The sequence below is a fragment of the Myotis daubentonii genome, chromosome 16 (genome assembly GCF_963259705.1).
Source record: "Myotis daubentonii chromosome 16, mMyoDau2.1, whole genome shotgun sequence".
NCBI lineage: Eukaryota > Metazoa > Chordata > Mammalia > Chiroptera > Vespertilionidae > Myotis > Myotis daubentonii.
This window is the reverse complement of record NC_081855.1, coordinates 37,343,390-37,358,605: the sequence shown is the minus strand read 5'-3', so window position 1 is coordinate 37,358,605 and position 15,216 is coordinate 37,343,390. Positions and strand designations below refer to the sequence as shown.

At 40.6% G+C, this 15,216-nt stretch overlaps 1 protein-coding gene across 8 annotated transcripts in view; it reads left to right on the top strand.

Annotated features, from left to right (window-relative positions):
* Window positions 1-15,216, top strand: part of KANSL1 (KAT8 regulatory NSL complex subunit 1) — a 168,794-nt gene that overhangs the window by 105,587 nt on the left and 47,991 nt on the right. For 7 of the 8 annotated variants that reach the window (XM_059669843.1, XM_059669844.1, XM_059669849.1 and 4 more), the window contains one exon: window positions 12,668-12,766. The exons of the other annotated variant lie outside the window; for it this stretch is intronic. In XM_059669843.1, the coding sequence (XP_059525826.1) occupies window positions 12,668-12,766 (99 nt within the window). The remainder of the gene's footprint in view (window positions 1-12,667; window positions 12,767-15,216) is intronic. 8 annotated transcript variants of the gene reach the window in all.

Genomic DNA, 15,216 nt, shown 5'->3' with positions numbered 1-15,216 from the left:
AATCGGCCCTACCCTTAGCGTGACTGAGGGTGGCATCGCAACCTCCAAATCCACCCTGCTCTGTGCATGACAGGGGACGGTGCCCCAACTCCCCAATTGGCCCTGCTCTGAGCCCGACCAGGGGCTGCACCTAGGGATTGGGCCTGCCCTCTGCCACCCGGGAGCAGGCCTAAGCCAGCAGGTCATTATCTCCTGATGGGTCCCAGACTGAGAGAGGGCACAGGCCAGGCTGAGGGACCTCCTCTCCCAACCCCGAGTGCACAAATTTTTGTGCACCGGGCCTCTAGTTTGTTATATTTATGAAAAAATGGTCATGACTAAGAAATTTCATCTTGTTTTTTTACATAGATGCATTCTGCTTTTCCCGGTAACTAAGTTTCCCTTCCTTACTTGAGGCAAAATAGGGTCTTTCCTGAAAAGTTGTTCAGGCAGAATTAGACATTGATGGTTAAGATTTTGATTTTCTTGTGTCCTCCTATCTGCAGAGAGATTATTAGTGCACACTTTTATCTTTGACAGTGACACTGTATGTAGTTTTTCTTCTTAAAATTCAACTTAGAAGAATTCTCTGCTTGGTTTGGCTTTGATTGAGGGATAAGTGTACATGGAAAATAAATCCATTTAACAAATAGTTGAGTGCCTATTGTATACTAAGCACTGTTCTCCTTAGTGAGGTCACAGTGGTAAATAAAAATCCTACTTCTGTGAAAATTAAGTTCTTGCAAGGTATTTTTTGTATTCACTTGATGCACTTGAGCTTCATGACTGCACACGTGGGTCTAGATCAGCGGTGGCCAACCAGTGGTCCACGAGGTCCGAAAGGTTGGCCACCGCTGGTCTAGATGGAGAACCTACTGCTCCTAAAATTAAGTGTCACGACATGTTTTTGTCCTATCTTAGTGCTGGTCAAAGCCCTCAGAAAATTGTTGTGCTGTGAACTCTGTGCATTAAATTAATGTAGACCAAAAGTTAAAGGATCACCAATTGACAAGATGAACAAAATGATGAGAGATTGAAGTAAAAGTTTTATAGACCTCCAACCCCTTTAAGTTTTTATTTAAAAAATTCCACTTCCAGCTTCTTCCCAATATATGTAATTCTCCAAAAGTTCAGTAAAACATGTTATAATTGAGGGCAAAGTCCAGAACACTTAACTTTTTAAAAAACAAAACAACATTATTTGTTCCTTTAGAATAAGGAACAAATTAAATCCTGACTACTTTAAAAATTAGCTAGAGCAAATGACAAGTTAAAACTAAAAATATTCTCCAAGGGTGGCGAATATTTTGCTTTCTTTTGCTCTTCTTCACAAGGGAAATTCTTCACAAGTGAGATTGTAGAACGTGAGCTGGAATGGTGATAGGAATGACTGGATGTGCCTATCCTGAGTGAGAAAAAAGGTTTTGCTCTGTCAGGGACTTTTCTTCAGTGTCTGTTTCTAGGTTATTATAGCCAGTAGTTAAGTGGGAACTTCCATATTTGAGAACAAGAGTCTCTGAGTAACAACTGAGAGTAGTACAATGGTAATCATATTTGTTGCCTTTCTTATATATACATTCATAAATATGTGTGCATATGTTTTGCTAGTTGTTCCCCATTATAAAGTTACTATATTTCATAGACTTGAAGATGCTACTAATTGTAAGATGCACCATTATTTTATGTGCCACTAAAAAATGATTTCAATTAAACTAAGACATCCCATCAATTGTTAAGGTACATTCTGATTTAAAAGATGTTAAGATTGGAAAAGTATGCCTTAGAATGGATGAAAAACTGTGTTATCATTTCTTAGGAAAGTTGCAAAATACAGGGAAGTATAAAGGGGGGGGGCACCTTTCTCTGTTTTAAGTTTTTAAAGTAAGAATTTATTTCTATTTAGAAATGCTCCGAAGATTATAAAAAGGCCCAAAGGCTCCCAGGTTTAACATAAGATCCTACTGAGTTGGTGTCTGTTGGTTTTTCCGTTACTAAGGTATCAGTTTGATTCTTGTTCATGAAACACCCCCATGATTCTTCTTAGTGTCATGGTGATTTCCTCTGACTCCCAGTATTTTTCATAAATGGCCATCAGCTCATGAATGACAAAAAGTATATTGCATTATTCTTCAAAACCAAGTCCAATGATTAGCAGTTTGAAAAGCTGAGATCATGATGTGTGTCATGTGCAAAGACTGGTATTAAATGCAGCTCTTTCAGAACAGAAACCAGTGGACACACTTCAAGACTAATTACCCCTTTCTCTCAGTTTTGCTGTAACCTAAAACTTCTCTTTAAAAAAAAGTCTTTAAAAAAAGACACATTTGGGCATGTTTTATTTCACTATTAGTTTTCTATGCATATAAGTAATTTCTTCAAATATAGTCATTTACATGGGAACCCCGGACATTTTTCTGTCATTTTTTGGAATATATTTTTACTGACTATATTTTATTACCCTTCTTGGTTGATTATTTCAGTTATGTACTTTATTAAAATTATACAGGCATACCTCAGATATACCACAGGCTCGTTCTAAACTACCTCAGTAAAGTGGAGGGTCTTCTTGCTTTCACTTTGTAAAAACTTCAGTATTTGTGAACTGCAATAAAACCAGGTATGCCTGTATTATAAAGCACGCACAATAAACATTCTCACCTATGTCACAGTATGAATACTTTTATGTTCTTGATGCATGCTTGAGAGAAATTTTTTGACTCAGTTTACAGTCTCAATTAAGCTATGTGAGTAGATAGTCTTACTTCATTTTTGATTCCTGCTTTTTTCTTTAGCTCATAAGTCAGTAATAATGACAGAGCACTTTTCAGGAACTTGCATAAGTCTTAAATATTTCTGGAAAGCAGTCGTTCTGGAATTTTGTATATATATTTATTATGCAAGAGTTTTGTCATGCGGGGCATAATATATTAAAGAAGCACCAGACTTAGACTTGGTAATCCTTGGTTCTATTCTTGGCTTTGTTACTATATCTATATATATAAAAGGCTGAGTGACCGACCGTCCGTCCATCCAACTGACCGACCGACTAGCTGGTACACATGACGTGCACTGGCAATTTAAAAATAAACCGTCAACTCGCACATGCAAAATACATATAAAGCTCTTGGAATGGATATTATTTAAGTCCCCCGTGAAATGATTTGTAACAAATCTATTATTGAAGCTACCTTTGGAAATAGTATCTTCTATCCATATATATAAAAGCCTAGGCGACTGTTACGACCAGATGACCAGCTGGCACCTATGGCATACACTGACCACCAGGGGGCAGACACTCAATGCAGGAGCTTCCCCCTAGTGGTCAGTGTGCTCCCACAGCCAACTTCCCACAGCCAGCCAACCTCCCACAGTCCCTCCTCCTGGTTGGCTGTCCCCACTGGGCCCCAATCAGGACTGGGCGAGATGGCCCCTATTGGCCCTGATCTCTGGCCAGGCCAAGGAACCCACCCATGCACGAATTCATGCACCAGGCCTCTAGTCCTATCTAATAAAAGAGAAACATGGTAATTAGCATACAACCGCTACCCTTCCCATTGGCTAATCAGGGCGATATGCAAATTAACTGCCAGCCAAGATGGCGGCCGGCAGCCAGGCAGCTTGAAACTAACATGAGGTTTGCTTGCTTCAGTGACAGAGGACTCCAACGTTCCCCGCCTGCGGCTGCAGGCCTCTGAGCTGCAACTCTAAGCAACTATTTAACAAATATAAAAGCTAAACAAAACCCCAGAAACCTGCTTTAGTCTGCCGGGCTTCAGCCAGCAGGATCGCAACATTGTAAGCAAAGGCCAGAAACCTACTTTCAGCAGTGGAGGCCTAAGAGCTGGAGCCAAGCCTCAAAGCTAAAGCTGGCCCAGAATTAAAAAAAGAAAAAGAAAAAAAGGAGCGGTTGGGAGCTTCAGTCACCCCCAGCCTGAAAACAGCCCTCAGCTTCTCACCCAGACTGGCCAGGCACCCCAGTGGGGACCCCCACCCTGATCCAGGACACCCTTCAGGGAAAACCAGCCAGCACCCACCCATGCACCAGGCCTCTACCCTATATAGTAAAAGGGCAATATGCCTCCCAGCATCGGGATCAGCGGAGCCGTGAGGCCTCCCGGCACTGGGATCAGCATGACAGGGGGCAGAGCCCAAACCCCCTGATCGCCCTGCGGCTCTGTGTGTGACAGGGTGCGGCGCCCCAACCCCCCCCCCCCCCCCACGGGCCCTGCTCTGTGTGTGACGGGGTAGAGCCATAACCTCCCCGTTGGCCCTGCCCTGAGTGTGAGAGTGGCGGCACCCCAACCCCCTGATCAGCCCTGCTCTGTGCATGACGGGGGTGGCGCCGCAACCTCTCCATCGGCCCTGCCCTGAGTGTGACAGGGTGCAGCACCCCAACCCCCTGATCCGCCCTGCTCTGTGTGTGACAGGGGGCAGTGCCCCAACTCCCCTATCGGCCCTACTCTGTGAGTGACGGGGGAGCTCCCCAACCCCCTAATCGACCCTGCTCTGTGCCTGACAGGGGGTGGCGCTGCAACCTCCCCATTGACCCTGCCTTGAGTGTGACTGGGGCGGTGCCCCAACCCCCCAATTGGCCCTACCCTGAGCGTGACTGAGGGTGGCATCGCAACCTCCCGATCCGCCCTGCTCTGTGCATGACAGGGGGTGGCGCCCCAATTCCGCAATCGGCCCTGCTCTGAGCCCGACCAGGGGCTGTACCTAGGGATTGGGCCTGCCCTCTGCCACCCGGGAGCAGGCCTAAGCCAGCAGGTCGTTATCTCCCGAGGGGCCCCAGACTGCGAGAGGGCACAGGCCGGGCTGAGGGACCTCCCCTTGCCCCCGCCCCAAGTGCACAAATTTTTATGCACTGGGCCTCTAGTATATATATAAAAGCCTAGGCGACTGTTACAACCAGTCACTATGACATGCACTGGCCACCAGGGGGCATACGCTTAACGCAGGAGCTGACCCTTGGTGGTCAGTGCGCTCCCACAACCAACCTCCCATGACCTGTCAACCTACCACAGTCCCTCCCCCTGGCCAGCCAACCTCCCACGGTCCTTTCCCCCACCCATCCTCCGGGTCGGCAGGCCCTGATCAGCCCAGCCCAGATCGGGACTGGGCAAGATGGCCCCAATCAGCCCTGATCGCCAGCCAGTTCTAGGGCCCCCCCACCCGTGCACGAATTTGTGTACCAGGCCTCTAGTATCTATAGATAATAATTTAAAAATATATCTAAATGTGCAATACCTTGTCCTATAAATGAGCACGTTCATAAATCAAATGATATTTTGGACATACTCAATGGAGATTTTCACACCTATTTGAGTGATGATTCCATCGATTCAGTGGATGATGCTAAAAAGGAAAATTTTCCCATTGAATTTCTTAATAGTATTACTCCTTCATGAATGCCTTGTCATAAATTAAAATTGAAAGTAGGTGCAATCATCATGCTACTGAGAAATCTTAATAGTAAATGGGATCTTTGTAATGGTACTAGATTTATTATCAAAAGATTGCAACCTAACATAATTGAAGCTGAAGTAGTAACAGGATCTGTGGAAGGAGAGGTTGTTCTGATTCCAAGAATTGATTTGTCCCTGTCTGACACTGGCCTCCCATTTAAATTAATTAGAAAACAGTTTCCCGTGATGCCAGCATTTGTGATGACTATTAATAAACCACAAGGACAAACTCTAGACAGAGTAGGAATATTCCTACCTGAACCCATTTTCGGACATGGTCAGTTTTATGTTGCTTTCTCTCAAGTTCAAAGACCACATGACGTTAATGGTAAAGTTGTAAATACTTCATCACAAGGGAAACTAGTCAAGCACTCTGAAAGTGTTTTTACTCTTAATGTAGTATACAGGGAGATATTAGAATAAATTAATCAATATATCAGTCCTTGCTTTATCAATGTTTTTATAGCATGTTTTTGTTTTTATATCATGTCTTTGTTATTGTTATATCATGTTATTGTTTATTAATGAATTTATATATTTTCATATACATTTTATTAATTTTCTTTCATCTCTGACACTTATTGAGAAAGGGCAAATATTTCTTCTAAGTAATTTCCTTTCAATGTGCACAAATCCGTGCACTGGGCCACTAGTAGCGATATAACCTTGCAAAGAAAAATTACTGAACATTTCTGAGCCTCATTTGGCATTCCAGATTTTAATATATTTTCTTTGTCTGCATCTGAATACACAATGTCTGTTACAAAATTCTGATAGGAAGAATAAATGTAGAATGGTAATCCCAGTAGGTAATATATCAAGGAAATTCACAACTTTATTAAATGCTTATATTTATACAGTGTCTATTTATGCAAATGCATTAGTTTCCTGGGACTACCATAGCGAAGTTCCACAAATTGGGTGGTAAATGTAAAACAACAGAATTTTTTTTTATTGTAGTTTTGGAGGCTAGAATTCTGAAATGAAAGTGTAGGCATGGCTAGGCTACTTCTACTTCTGAAAATTCTGGGGATGAATCCTTCCTTGCCTCTTCTAAGCTTCTGGTGGTACTGGTAATTCTTGGTGTGCCTCGGTTTATAGCTGCATTACTTCAATTTCTGTTTCCATCTTCACATAACCTCCAGTAGTAGCCTGCCTGGAGGTTATTGCCAAATTTCCCTCTTAAAAGGACAACCATTTATGTTGGGATTTAGAGCCCCCATTATTAAATAGCTCTTAACTTGATTATATCTGCAAAGACCCTGTTTCCAAATAAGGTCACATTCATAAGTTCTGGGTAACATAAGTTTTGAGGAGATATACTATTCCACCCAGTATAACAAATAAGAAATGGAATTTTCCCCAAATATTCATTATTGTGCATTTTGTCTTCATGTATCACTATAATAATAGAAATATTTACATTTACTGTGCATTAAAGATAAACAAATGGAGAGTCTAAGAGGTTAAGTAGTTTGTTCATGGTCATACAGCCAAGTGAGTGCATAGCTAATATTTGAGTATCTGACTCTGTTGCTCAAGTTAGCAGTTGCTTTAAGTGGTTGACTTTTTGAGTTATAAAAACAGGAAGTTTTTAACCACCTTTATTTTAGCGAAGTGGATTGGTGTTCTCAATTCCTACGCTGCTCCAAGGTTTTCCAGAGAGTTGCCTGGGTTGTGCAGTCTTTTCATGAGATGAATTTAGGTTTGACTATAAATAATTTGTCTTTGGATAGGGAATTCGAAGATAAAGCTTTTGTTTTCTTTTTTAGGATTGCTCTCTTGGATATTAAAGTTAATTTTCTTGAAGGAATGTATTCCAACAAAGAAAGTATTTGAAAACTGCTAGGTGATTACCAACTTTTGTTTTGGCAAAAGTTTGGTATTACCTTCCAGACTAGATGTGTGTGCTATTATACCGGTACACAACACTGTTGTTTAATGCACAAAATAAATCTAACAACTCTAAAGGCTTGAAAGAAGCAGAGCTAAATTTGAACTCAGGGCTATTTATCTGACTCCAAAGCATTTTTTGTCTAACACACTGTGCTGCTGTATCCTTTTCATCATTTCTCTCAAGCATATATGTATTGAAATTTTACAGCTGGTAAATAAAACTGAGGGGGAAGCACAAAGGACCAAGCGGGTTCTGTTACTTGAGACTTTTTTCTCTTAACACATAGTCTTCATCTGTGTCTAGTACAAAACATCATATCCCTTTTTAATTCATATTTTTTATCTTCTGATTGATCTGTGAAATAACACAATTGGTAACTACTGATGGAAATACTAGGAATGAGAGGAGAACGAATATTGGAGCTTCTAGGTAGAAAAGGAGCAGAATGGGAATAGCAAAATCCTAGAACACCTTTGTCTTCAAAATTGATGTAGAGTTCCCATCTTTTATATATATATATATTATTGATTTCAGAGAAGAAGGGAGTGGGAGAGGGAGATAGAAACATCAATGATGAGAGAGAATCATGGATCAGCTGCCTCCTGCACACCCCCTACTGGGGATCAAGCCTGTAACTAACTCCAGCATGTGCCCTTGACCAGAATTGAACCTGGGACCCTTCAGTCCACAAGCTGATGCTCTATTCAGTGAGCCAAACCAGCCAGGGTGAGAGTTCCCATCTTTAGATAGAGTCATGAGATGAGTACGGAAGATTGACCTACTTACAATGAAATAGGGGAGTGAATATGTGAAATTTCATCTTTAGTTTATATTCCAAATTAAGGGAAAATTGTGTATCTTGTATTTTGACTCCATACATTATCTGAAATTGGTAAAGGGGGAGCAGTAAACCCCCTTGGTTTTTTCTTTTGTTTCCTTTTTGCTTGGTTTGGCCCTATTTTTGTAATCAAGTTTAGCATAATTCCTTCTACCATTTCTTCCATTTTCAGTTTTGTTTTTCAACTTATGTAGAACAGCTCTGTGTTTTCACAGAGGAATGATTTATTAAGGCTATATTACGACTGCATGCAACTGTGACCCATCCCAGTTCCTTTGGTCTTTATGTAGGCTTTCTGTAGGCTTGGCCACCCTAGGCATGATCCTGGTTATAATTCAGGGAGTGATGGTGAAGAATGGGTTAGAGACTCTCCCAGCCTTTTACATTGGCCTGTGCTAGTTGCTGTTTATTTTAGAGGACAGTGGCCTAGAGATTATTGCCACTCAGGCCTGATGCCACAGTCATGCAGAATTGACCCAGTGTAAACCCAGAATGCTGGAGAAACCCAGCTTGGGGTTGCCAATACAGGTGTGGAGCAGAACTTTATGAAGTTTTCTTTGCTAATAATAACCTTTGCTTTCATGGCTATTTACTATATTAAGTAACTAGAGGCCTGGTGCATGAAATTCATGCATGGGTAGAGTCCCTAAGCCTGGCCAGCGATCAGGGCCTGCTGGCTGCTGGCCAGGGCCTTCCTTCGTTCCGCGTCGCCCCCTGGTGGTAGTGCACATCATAGCGAGTGAGAGAACTAGCTGTTGAACTCCCGAGGGGACACTTTGCATGTTAGCCTTTATATTTATATATAAAGATATTTTAAGGAATTTTAAGTAATCATATTGACCTCTTCTGTAAAGCCCTACTCCCATTAGCTTCTCTACTTAGGCTCTATCTCTTTCCTGCTCTCCGTTATCTTCTCTAAACTTCTTCTGTAGTATTGTCACTGTAATTCTTTGCCTTTAGCCCTAGTTCGGCCTGGATTGGCCTATTGGCACATGACCTTTGACCTGTATCATCTCTGCTCTATAAAATGATGTAGAATAAGTGGTCCCTACCAAATCTTCTAAAGCTTTCTTACGAGGGTGTCTTTGCAGAGAGGTATTTTTTTAGAAATTACTCAGTAGTTTAAGGGAAAATTTTTCCCTTTGGAAACATAGCCTGTTATATCCTGATTTACCTTACCTAAAAAAAAAAAAATTGATGGAGTAGCTTTATATCTAATAGTAGAATTTATTTAGGCTCTTGGCTATACTTAATGTCTTTTTTTTTGAGGAAAATAATTTTTAACATAAAAACTCAAATTTTTTTATGTATTTGCTTTCTTGGTGTATGATTCTGTTAGGAAATGTTGCGGGGCTCAAATATATTTGTGTTGTGTTTTTTATTCTTCAAGGATCTTACCATTAGTTAACATTTAAACAGCAAATTGAAGCAAAAAGAAATGAAATAATTTGGCCGAAAGTTTTTATCTGGAAATGAGATTTAAATACACAGGATGTAAGATACAATTTTTTTTAATGTATTTTATTTATTTTTTACAGAGAGGAAGGGAGAGAGATAGTTAGAAACATCGATGAGAGAAACATCGATCAGCTGCCTCCTGCACATCTCCTACTGGGGATATGCCCGCAACCCAGGTACCATGCCCTTGACCGGAATCGAACCTGGGACCTTTCAGTCCGCAGGCCGACGCTCTATCCACTGAGCCAAACCGGTTTTGGCGTAAGATACAATTTTGGTGCTTTTAGGAAGTTTGACAATGTGGATAAAGCAAGTAGGGGCTCGGTTAACCAGGGACATTTTCTTGGAAGGAGATGGGACATGGATTTGACAAGCTCTTTGAAAGGACAAATGACGTTTTAGATAAGTATAAGGGGCAGAATCAATAGGAATAAAGACATAAGAACAGGTAGTATTGTAATCTCTAATTGCATTTGGTTACATACTACTTTATAATAGCCTCCACCTCTCAACAGCAACAAGTTCATATACATCCAAACATTTTTAAAGGGGATAATGAGACTGATATAACTGTAACAATATTTGGAGAAAGTACAGTGGGGCCTTGACTTACGAGTTTAATTCGTTCCATGACGGAGCTCATAACTCAGATTACTCGTATGTCAAATCAAAAAGTGAACGAGTGAGACACGTGATGCTGGGCTGATGTTGGGGTGTTCACTGTGACGTTCGCTGCGCCAACTAGCGGTGGGGTATCTGAAGCTGGCTCGTAACCCGAATTTTAGCTCACAACTCAAAGCAAAAAATCGGCCGAGAGACGGCTTGTATCTCGAAAAACTCGTTAGTCGGGACACTCGTAAGTCAAGGCCACACTGTAATTAGAAATAGGTAAATAAGGTAGGGGGAGAGGGGCTAGTTTTATACAGGATGGGGAGGTGGTTTAGGCTCTTAAGCAGGGAAGATGCTGAATGCAATATTTTGAGAAGGGAATTGTGTGCAAGATAGCTGCTTTTTACAAATAGTTTTTACTTTTAAATGATAAAGTTTATGAAGTCTACTTTATGCTTGTGATTCAGGCAAGAAACTATTTGGCAGCAGCAGTTGTTTTTTTAGCCAGAGAAACCTGATTTTGAAGACCAGGCCAAATGTTTCTTGCTTAGTTAATGACCTTTCCCTCTTTTCTGAGGAGTCTGTACATCATTTTCTATGCAGGCTAGGTATGATCTTAATCCAGATTAGGTAAATTCTGTTTCTCTTGCTTTCAGGGGGGAAAAGATGTTAAACGGAGGTAAAAATTTTCATTGTCCTTCTTAAAGTCTCCCCTCCCCCTTTCATTCCATGGAGATTTTTGAGTTAGAAAGGACCTCAGGGATGGATCATTGGTTCATTGGCTCACAAGAGCCTGCCAATTATGATGGCCTAGGGAGGCCAAATTGATGCAGTCAAAATTGCTAGGCCCTGAAATCTGTATTTTAGGATGTTAGCTGGAGAATTCTGATGCTGCATCAAAACTGATCAAGTTTTTTTTTTGTTTGTCTGTTTGTTTTCAGTTTAGAGTTTATGTTAGGATTTACCAGGGAAGCCATTTAAAAATTCAGCCCCTCCCCCTAGAGATTCTGAATAGGCTTGATGTTGGACTTGGGTAGGTATCATTTGATAAGACTTGGGTAGGTATCTTTTGATGTTTCCCCGGGTAATTTAATACAAAATTTTCTGTTAAGGTCTTCTTATCAAATTAGATTTTTTTCGTTTTCTAGACCAGAGAAAGAGAACCAAAGCCACAAAGCGCTAATCACTTTCATCAATCTTTCTTTTACACAACATTATAACCTGATTTTGGTCACCTTTACTTGAATTCATGTGTGTGGATTTTTGTTTTTGTTTATTTTTTATAGTAAGCTAACTTTTGCTTTAACCAAGCTGGCCCAATGCTGATTATGGAGAGGATTTTGGAGGTGTGTAAATTGGGTCTTTTCACATTCTTTTAATTTCCTGGAATGAATGTGTTTTCTGAATTTGAATTGTCAAGCAGAAAACTAATCTGGAGTAATATTTATGCTTATGAGAAACAGGTGCCTTTGGAATACCTTCGTTTTTTCTTTTTTAAATAGTTCTTGGTTTCTTTATAGGAACTATTCCACCTTTTTTTCATTCAGTAGTTTTGGTTGCTCTTCATTTATTTTAGCTCATCCTATATAATAAAAGCCTAATATGCTAAATAAGTGTCTACTCAGCCGTTCAACCAATCAAAGCATAATATGCTAATGATATGCTAAGGATGCTCTGCTCGCTATGACGTGCACTGACAAGGGGACAGATGCTCTGACTGGTAGATTAGCTTGCTGCTGGGATCTGGCTGATTGGGACTGAGCAAGACAGGCCAGACACGCCCTGGCCTGAGCTTTCCCATGGTCCCTCCCTGGCTGGCAAACCTCCCACGTGTCTCTCCCCCCCCACCCCCCCGCCCTCAATTGTGCACTGTTGGAGTCCCTTGGCCTGGCCTGTGCCCTCTCGCAATCTGGGACCCCTCGTTGGATGTCAGAGAGCTGGTTTCGGCCCCATCCCGCAGACCAGGTCAAGGGACCCCACTGGTGCATGAACTCATGTACCGGGCCTCTAGTCTTTTATAACTGTAGCATTTCTAGTTTGGTAATACTTAAGCCACATTTGTGACCAACTAAACTAAAAAAGCTGCATTGCTGCTGTTAACACAGTATAGTTTGGTTGGTAATATCATGTAAAATACCATATACTGTGATAAAAGATTCCATATCAAAAGATGCAAAATGGTAATAAGCCATGTAGGCCAAAACATTCAAATGGAAGAAAGCGGAAGCTTGGGTCTGAGTCTCAGACCTTACGGCTATTGCTAGACTTTTTGTGGAAATAACTCTTGGGAAAGCATAGCATGAGGGAAAAGGCCTCTGGTAAACCGGTCCCCTTCCCCTAACCCTTTTGATATTAACTTTTAAATTAAATTTGTAACTTTTAATACCACTCACTTGTGCTGATTTTCTCTGTGTCTTGTAGGGGTTGGTAGTTCTTGGAGAGGCACCTCCTCCAGAGAATGCAACAGCAGACTTAGTTCTTAGTTCTGAGGTGAAGACAGATCATGGGAATGATAAATTGGTAAGTATAAATACAGAAAGGGGGACATGAATGCGAATTCGGGGTGTAGTATGAACATACAATTTATTCTATTAGAAGGATCCTTGCATTGGCTGGAAGAAGGATAGTGCATCCCCTTTTATCCTTTCAGCATTTAAAGATCTGAATTCCTGAATATGGCAGTACATAGCTCCTCCTGCTGCTGTATAGCTGACCTTAAGAGTTCAAAATTAGCTCCCAACTCTCAAGACAACACAGCCAGAGCATTGTGGCATTAGGGAGTGTTACTGGGAATCAGGAAAACACATGGCTCTGGCACCTTTGACAAGAAAGGCAACCTTTCTGGGCCGCTATAAAATCAAAGGTTGGACTAGAGGTTTAATTCACATGCTGCATGCTCTCTATGGGTTACCCCTTTTAATTCTGTAACGAGGATAACACTGTCATTTTCTGTAATCTTCTGGGTCCAGTTTCTCTCAACGCCAAGGTTAATGTCTTTTCGTTTGATTTCCAATAACACTTTTTGTTCTTTCACTTTTTTACTTCCTTCAGAATGTCACTGGTTTTTATTAATGTTTGCATTTCTTGACTTAAGTAATTTGTTAGAAATTCCAAAGTCCCATGACAATTATTTGGGAGGCTAGTAAGCAGGGCTAGCTCTTTAAATTGTGGGTTAAACTAGCTTGTCTTCTTGCATCTGCAGATCAGCACAGCTTGTTATCCTTTATCATTATCATTGTTAGCAGGAACTCATATGATATGGTGGAAACTAACTTTCCTAATGAGAGTGCTTAAATAAAGCCAGCCACCGATGCTAGGGGTAAATGCAAGACGTTTAGAGATTTGTTGATGGTTCTTAACTGGAAAGTAGTTTTTTAAATCATTTGTGTACCTATTCTAGTGATTGTTCTAACCAGGATAAAACTTGTTACAGATGAGAGAAAACATATTAGTGACGTGGAAGGTCAGCTGGTGATATGTTATTTATTGGAAACATGAGATTTGAAGTATATGTGATTCGGAGTCAGTTTTGCATAGACATTTATATATTTGCGTATAGTATTTAAGGATTCCAAAATTTTTCTGGTACTCTCTTGTACTCAGCACTAATGAGGATAGGATATGATAGTGTCATTGTGTTACTCATTCTCATTGTTACATTTATACACATTCACATACGTGCACATGTGTGCTCCATTTATGGATTTGTCCCTATTCCTACCTCACCATTCACTTGCATGTGTATGACCCATATTAGGTTGTAAGATTCTTGAAGATCAAGACTATCTTATTAATACCGCATTGTTGTTGACCACAGTAGTTTCTACATTGTACAATAGATTGCTTTTTGATTCATTAAAATTGATAATTAGCAAGTATACACTGTCACTCTGTCTTCAAGGAGAGGTCAGTCTTTAGAAAGTGCCTTTCTGAAGAAAACAGATGCCAATAGAAGGCATTACATTTCCATTTTATTACAGCAATTTTCAATTGTTGTGCCCCAAGAAATGTTTTGTAATCCTCACCCGAAGATATGTATTCATTGATTTTTATTTATTAAATGTATTTTTATTGATTTCAGAGAGGAAGGGAGTGGGGAGAGAGAGAGAGAAACATCAGTGATGAGAGAGAATCATTGATTGGCTGCCTCCTGCATGCCCCACACTGGGGATCAAGCCTGTAACCCGTGCATGTGCCCTGACTGGGAATCGAACCTCAACCTCCTGGTTCATAGGTTGACTCTCAACTACTGAGCCATGATGGCCAGGCACTTCCTTTTTTTAAATGCCAAATATTTGCCAAGCGTGCCTAATATGTCAGTTGCTACACAGTTTTTCATTGTAGGAGGGCACTTTAATTTTGCCTTTTTGTTACCCAGCTTGTTTTTTTTTTTTGAAAAGTGATTTGTATCTTGACTTCTCAGTTTTACTGTAAAAAATGTTAGGTCACATTTGGCAGGGGCAGTTGTAAATTTTCATACTCACATTTAACTTCCCTAGTCTCCTCCCTCACCCCCCCCCCGCCCCCCACTAAAATAGAACTATATATTTATATTACCCTTTCTTCCTCCCCAGTTTGAAGACTTGTGGTTTAAAAATATTGTCAGAGGTATTTTTTGTTTTGTTGTGTTGATTTTTGTGTTTTCATTTCTGAAACTCACTGGGATTAACAACAAAAAATACCCCAGGGTTGTTTTTTTTTTAAAGCTGTCAAAATATAGTTTCAAGAAGTTAGACAGAATTCTCAAAGAAATACATAGTAACTGATTAAGGCGGGAATGTTGGCTGGTAACAGTATCTTGATACTAGGTACTGATTTGTATATGTAGTCATTGAAAGGGAGAGTGCTGGAAAATAAGATTACTCAATAGCATACAAACTTTATTAATATCCTGCAGACTAATAGAGCCATAACCTTTGGAGTTATGTTTTCAACTAAATACAAATCAGCCCTAGCCTTTTTGTCTCAGT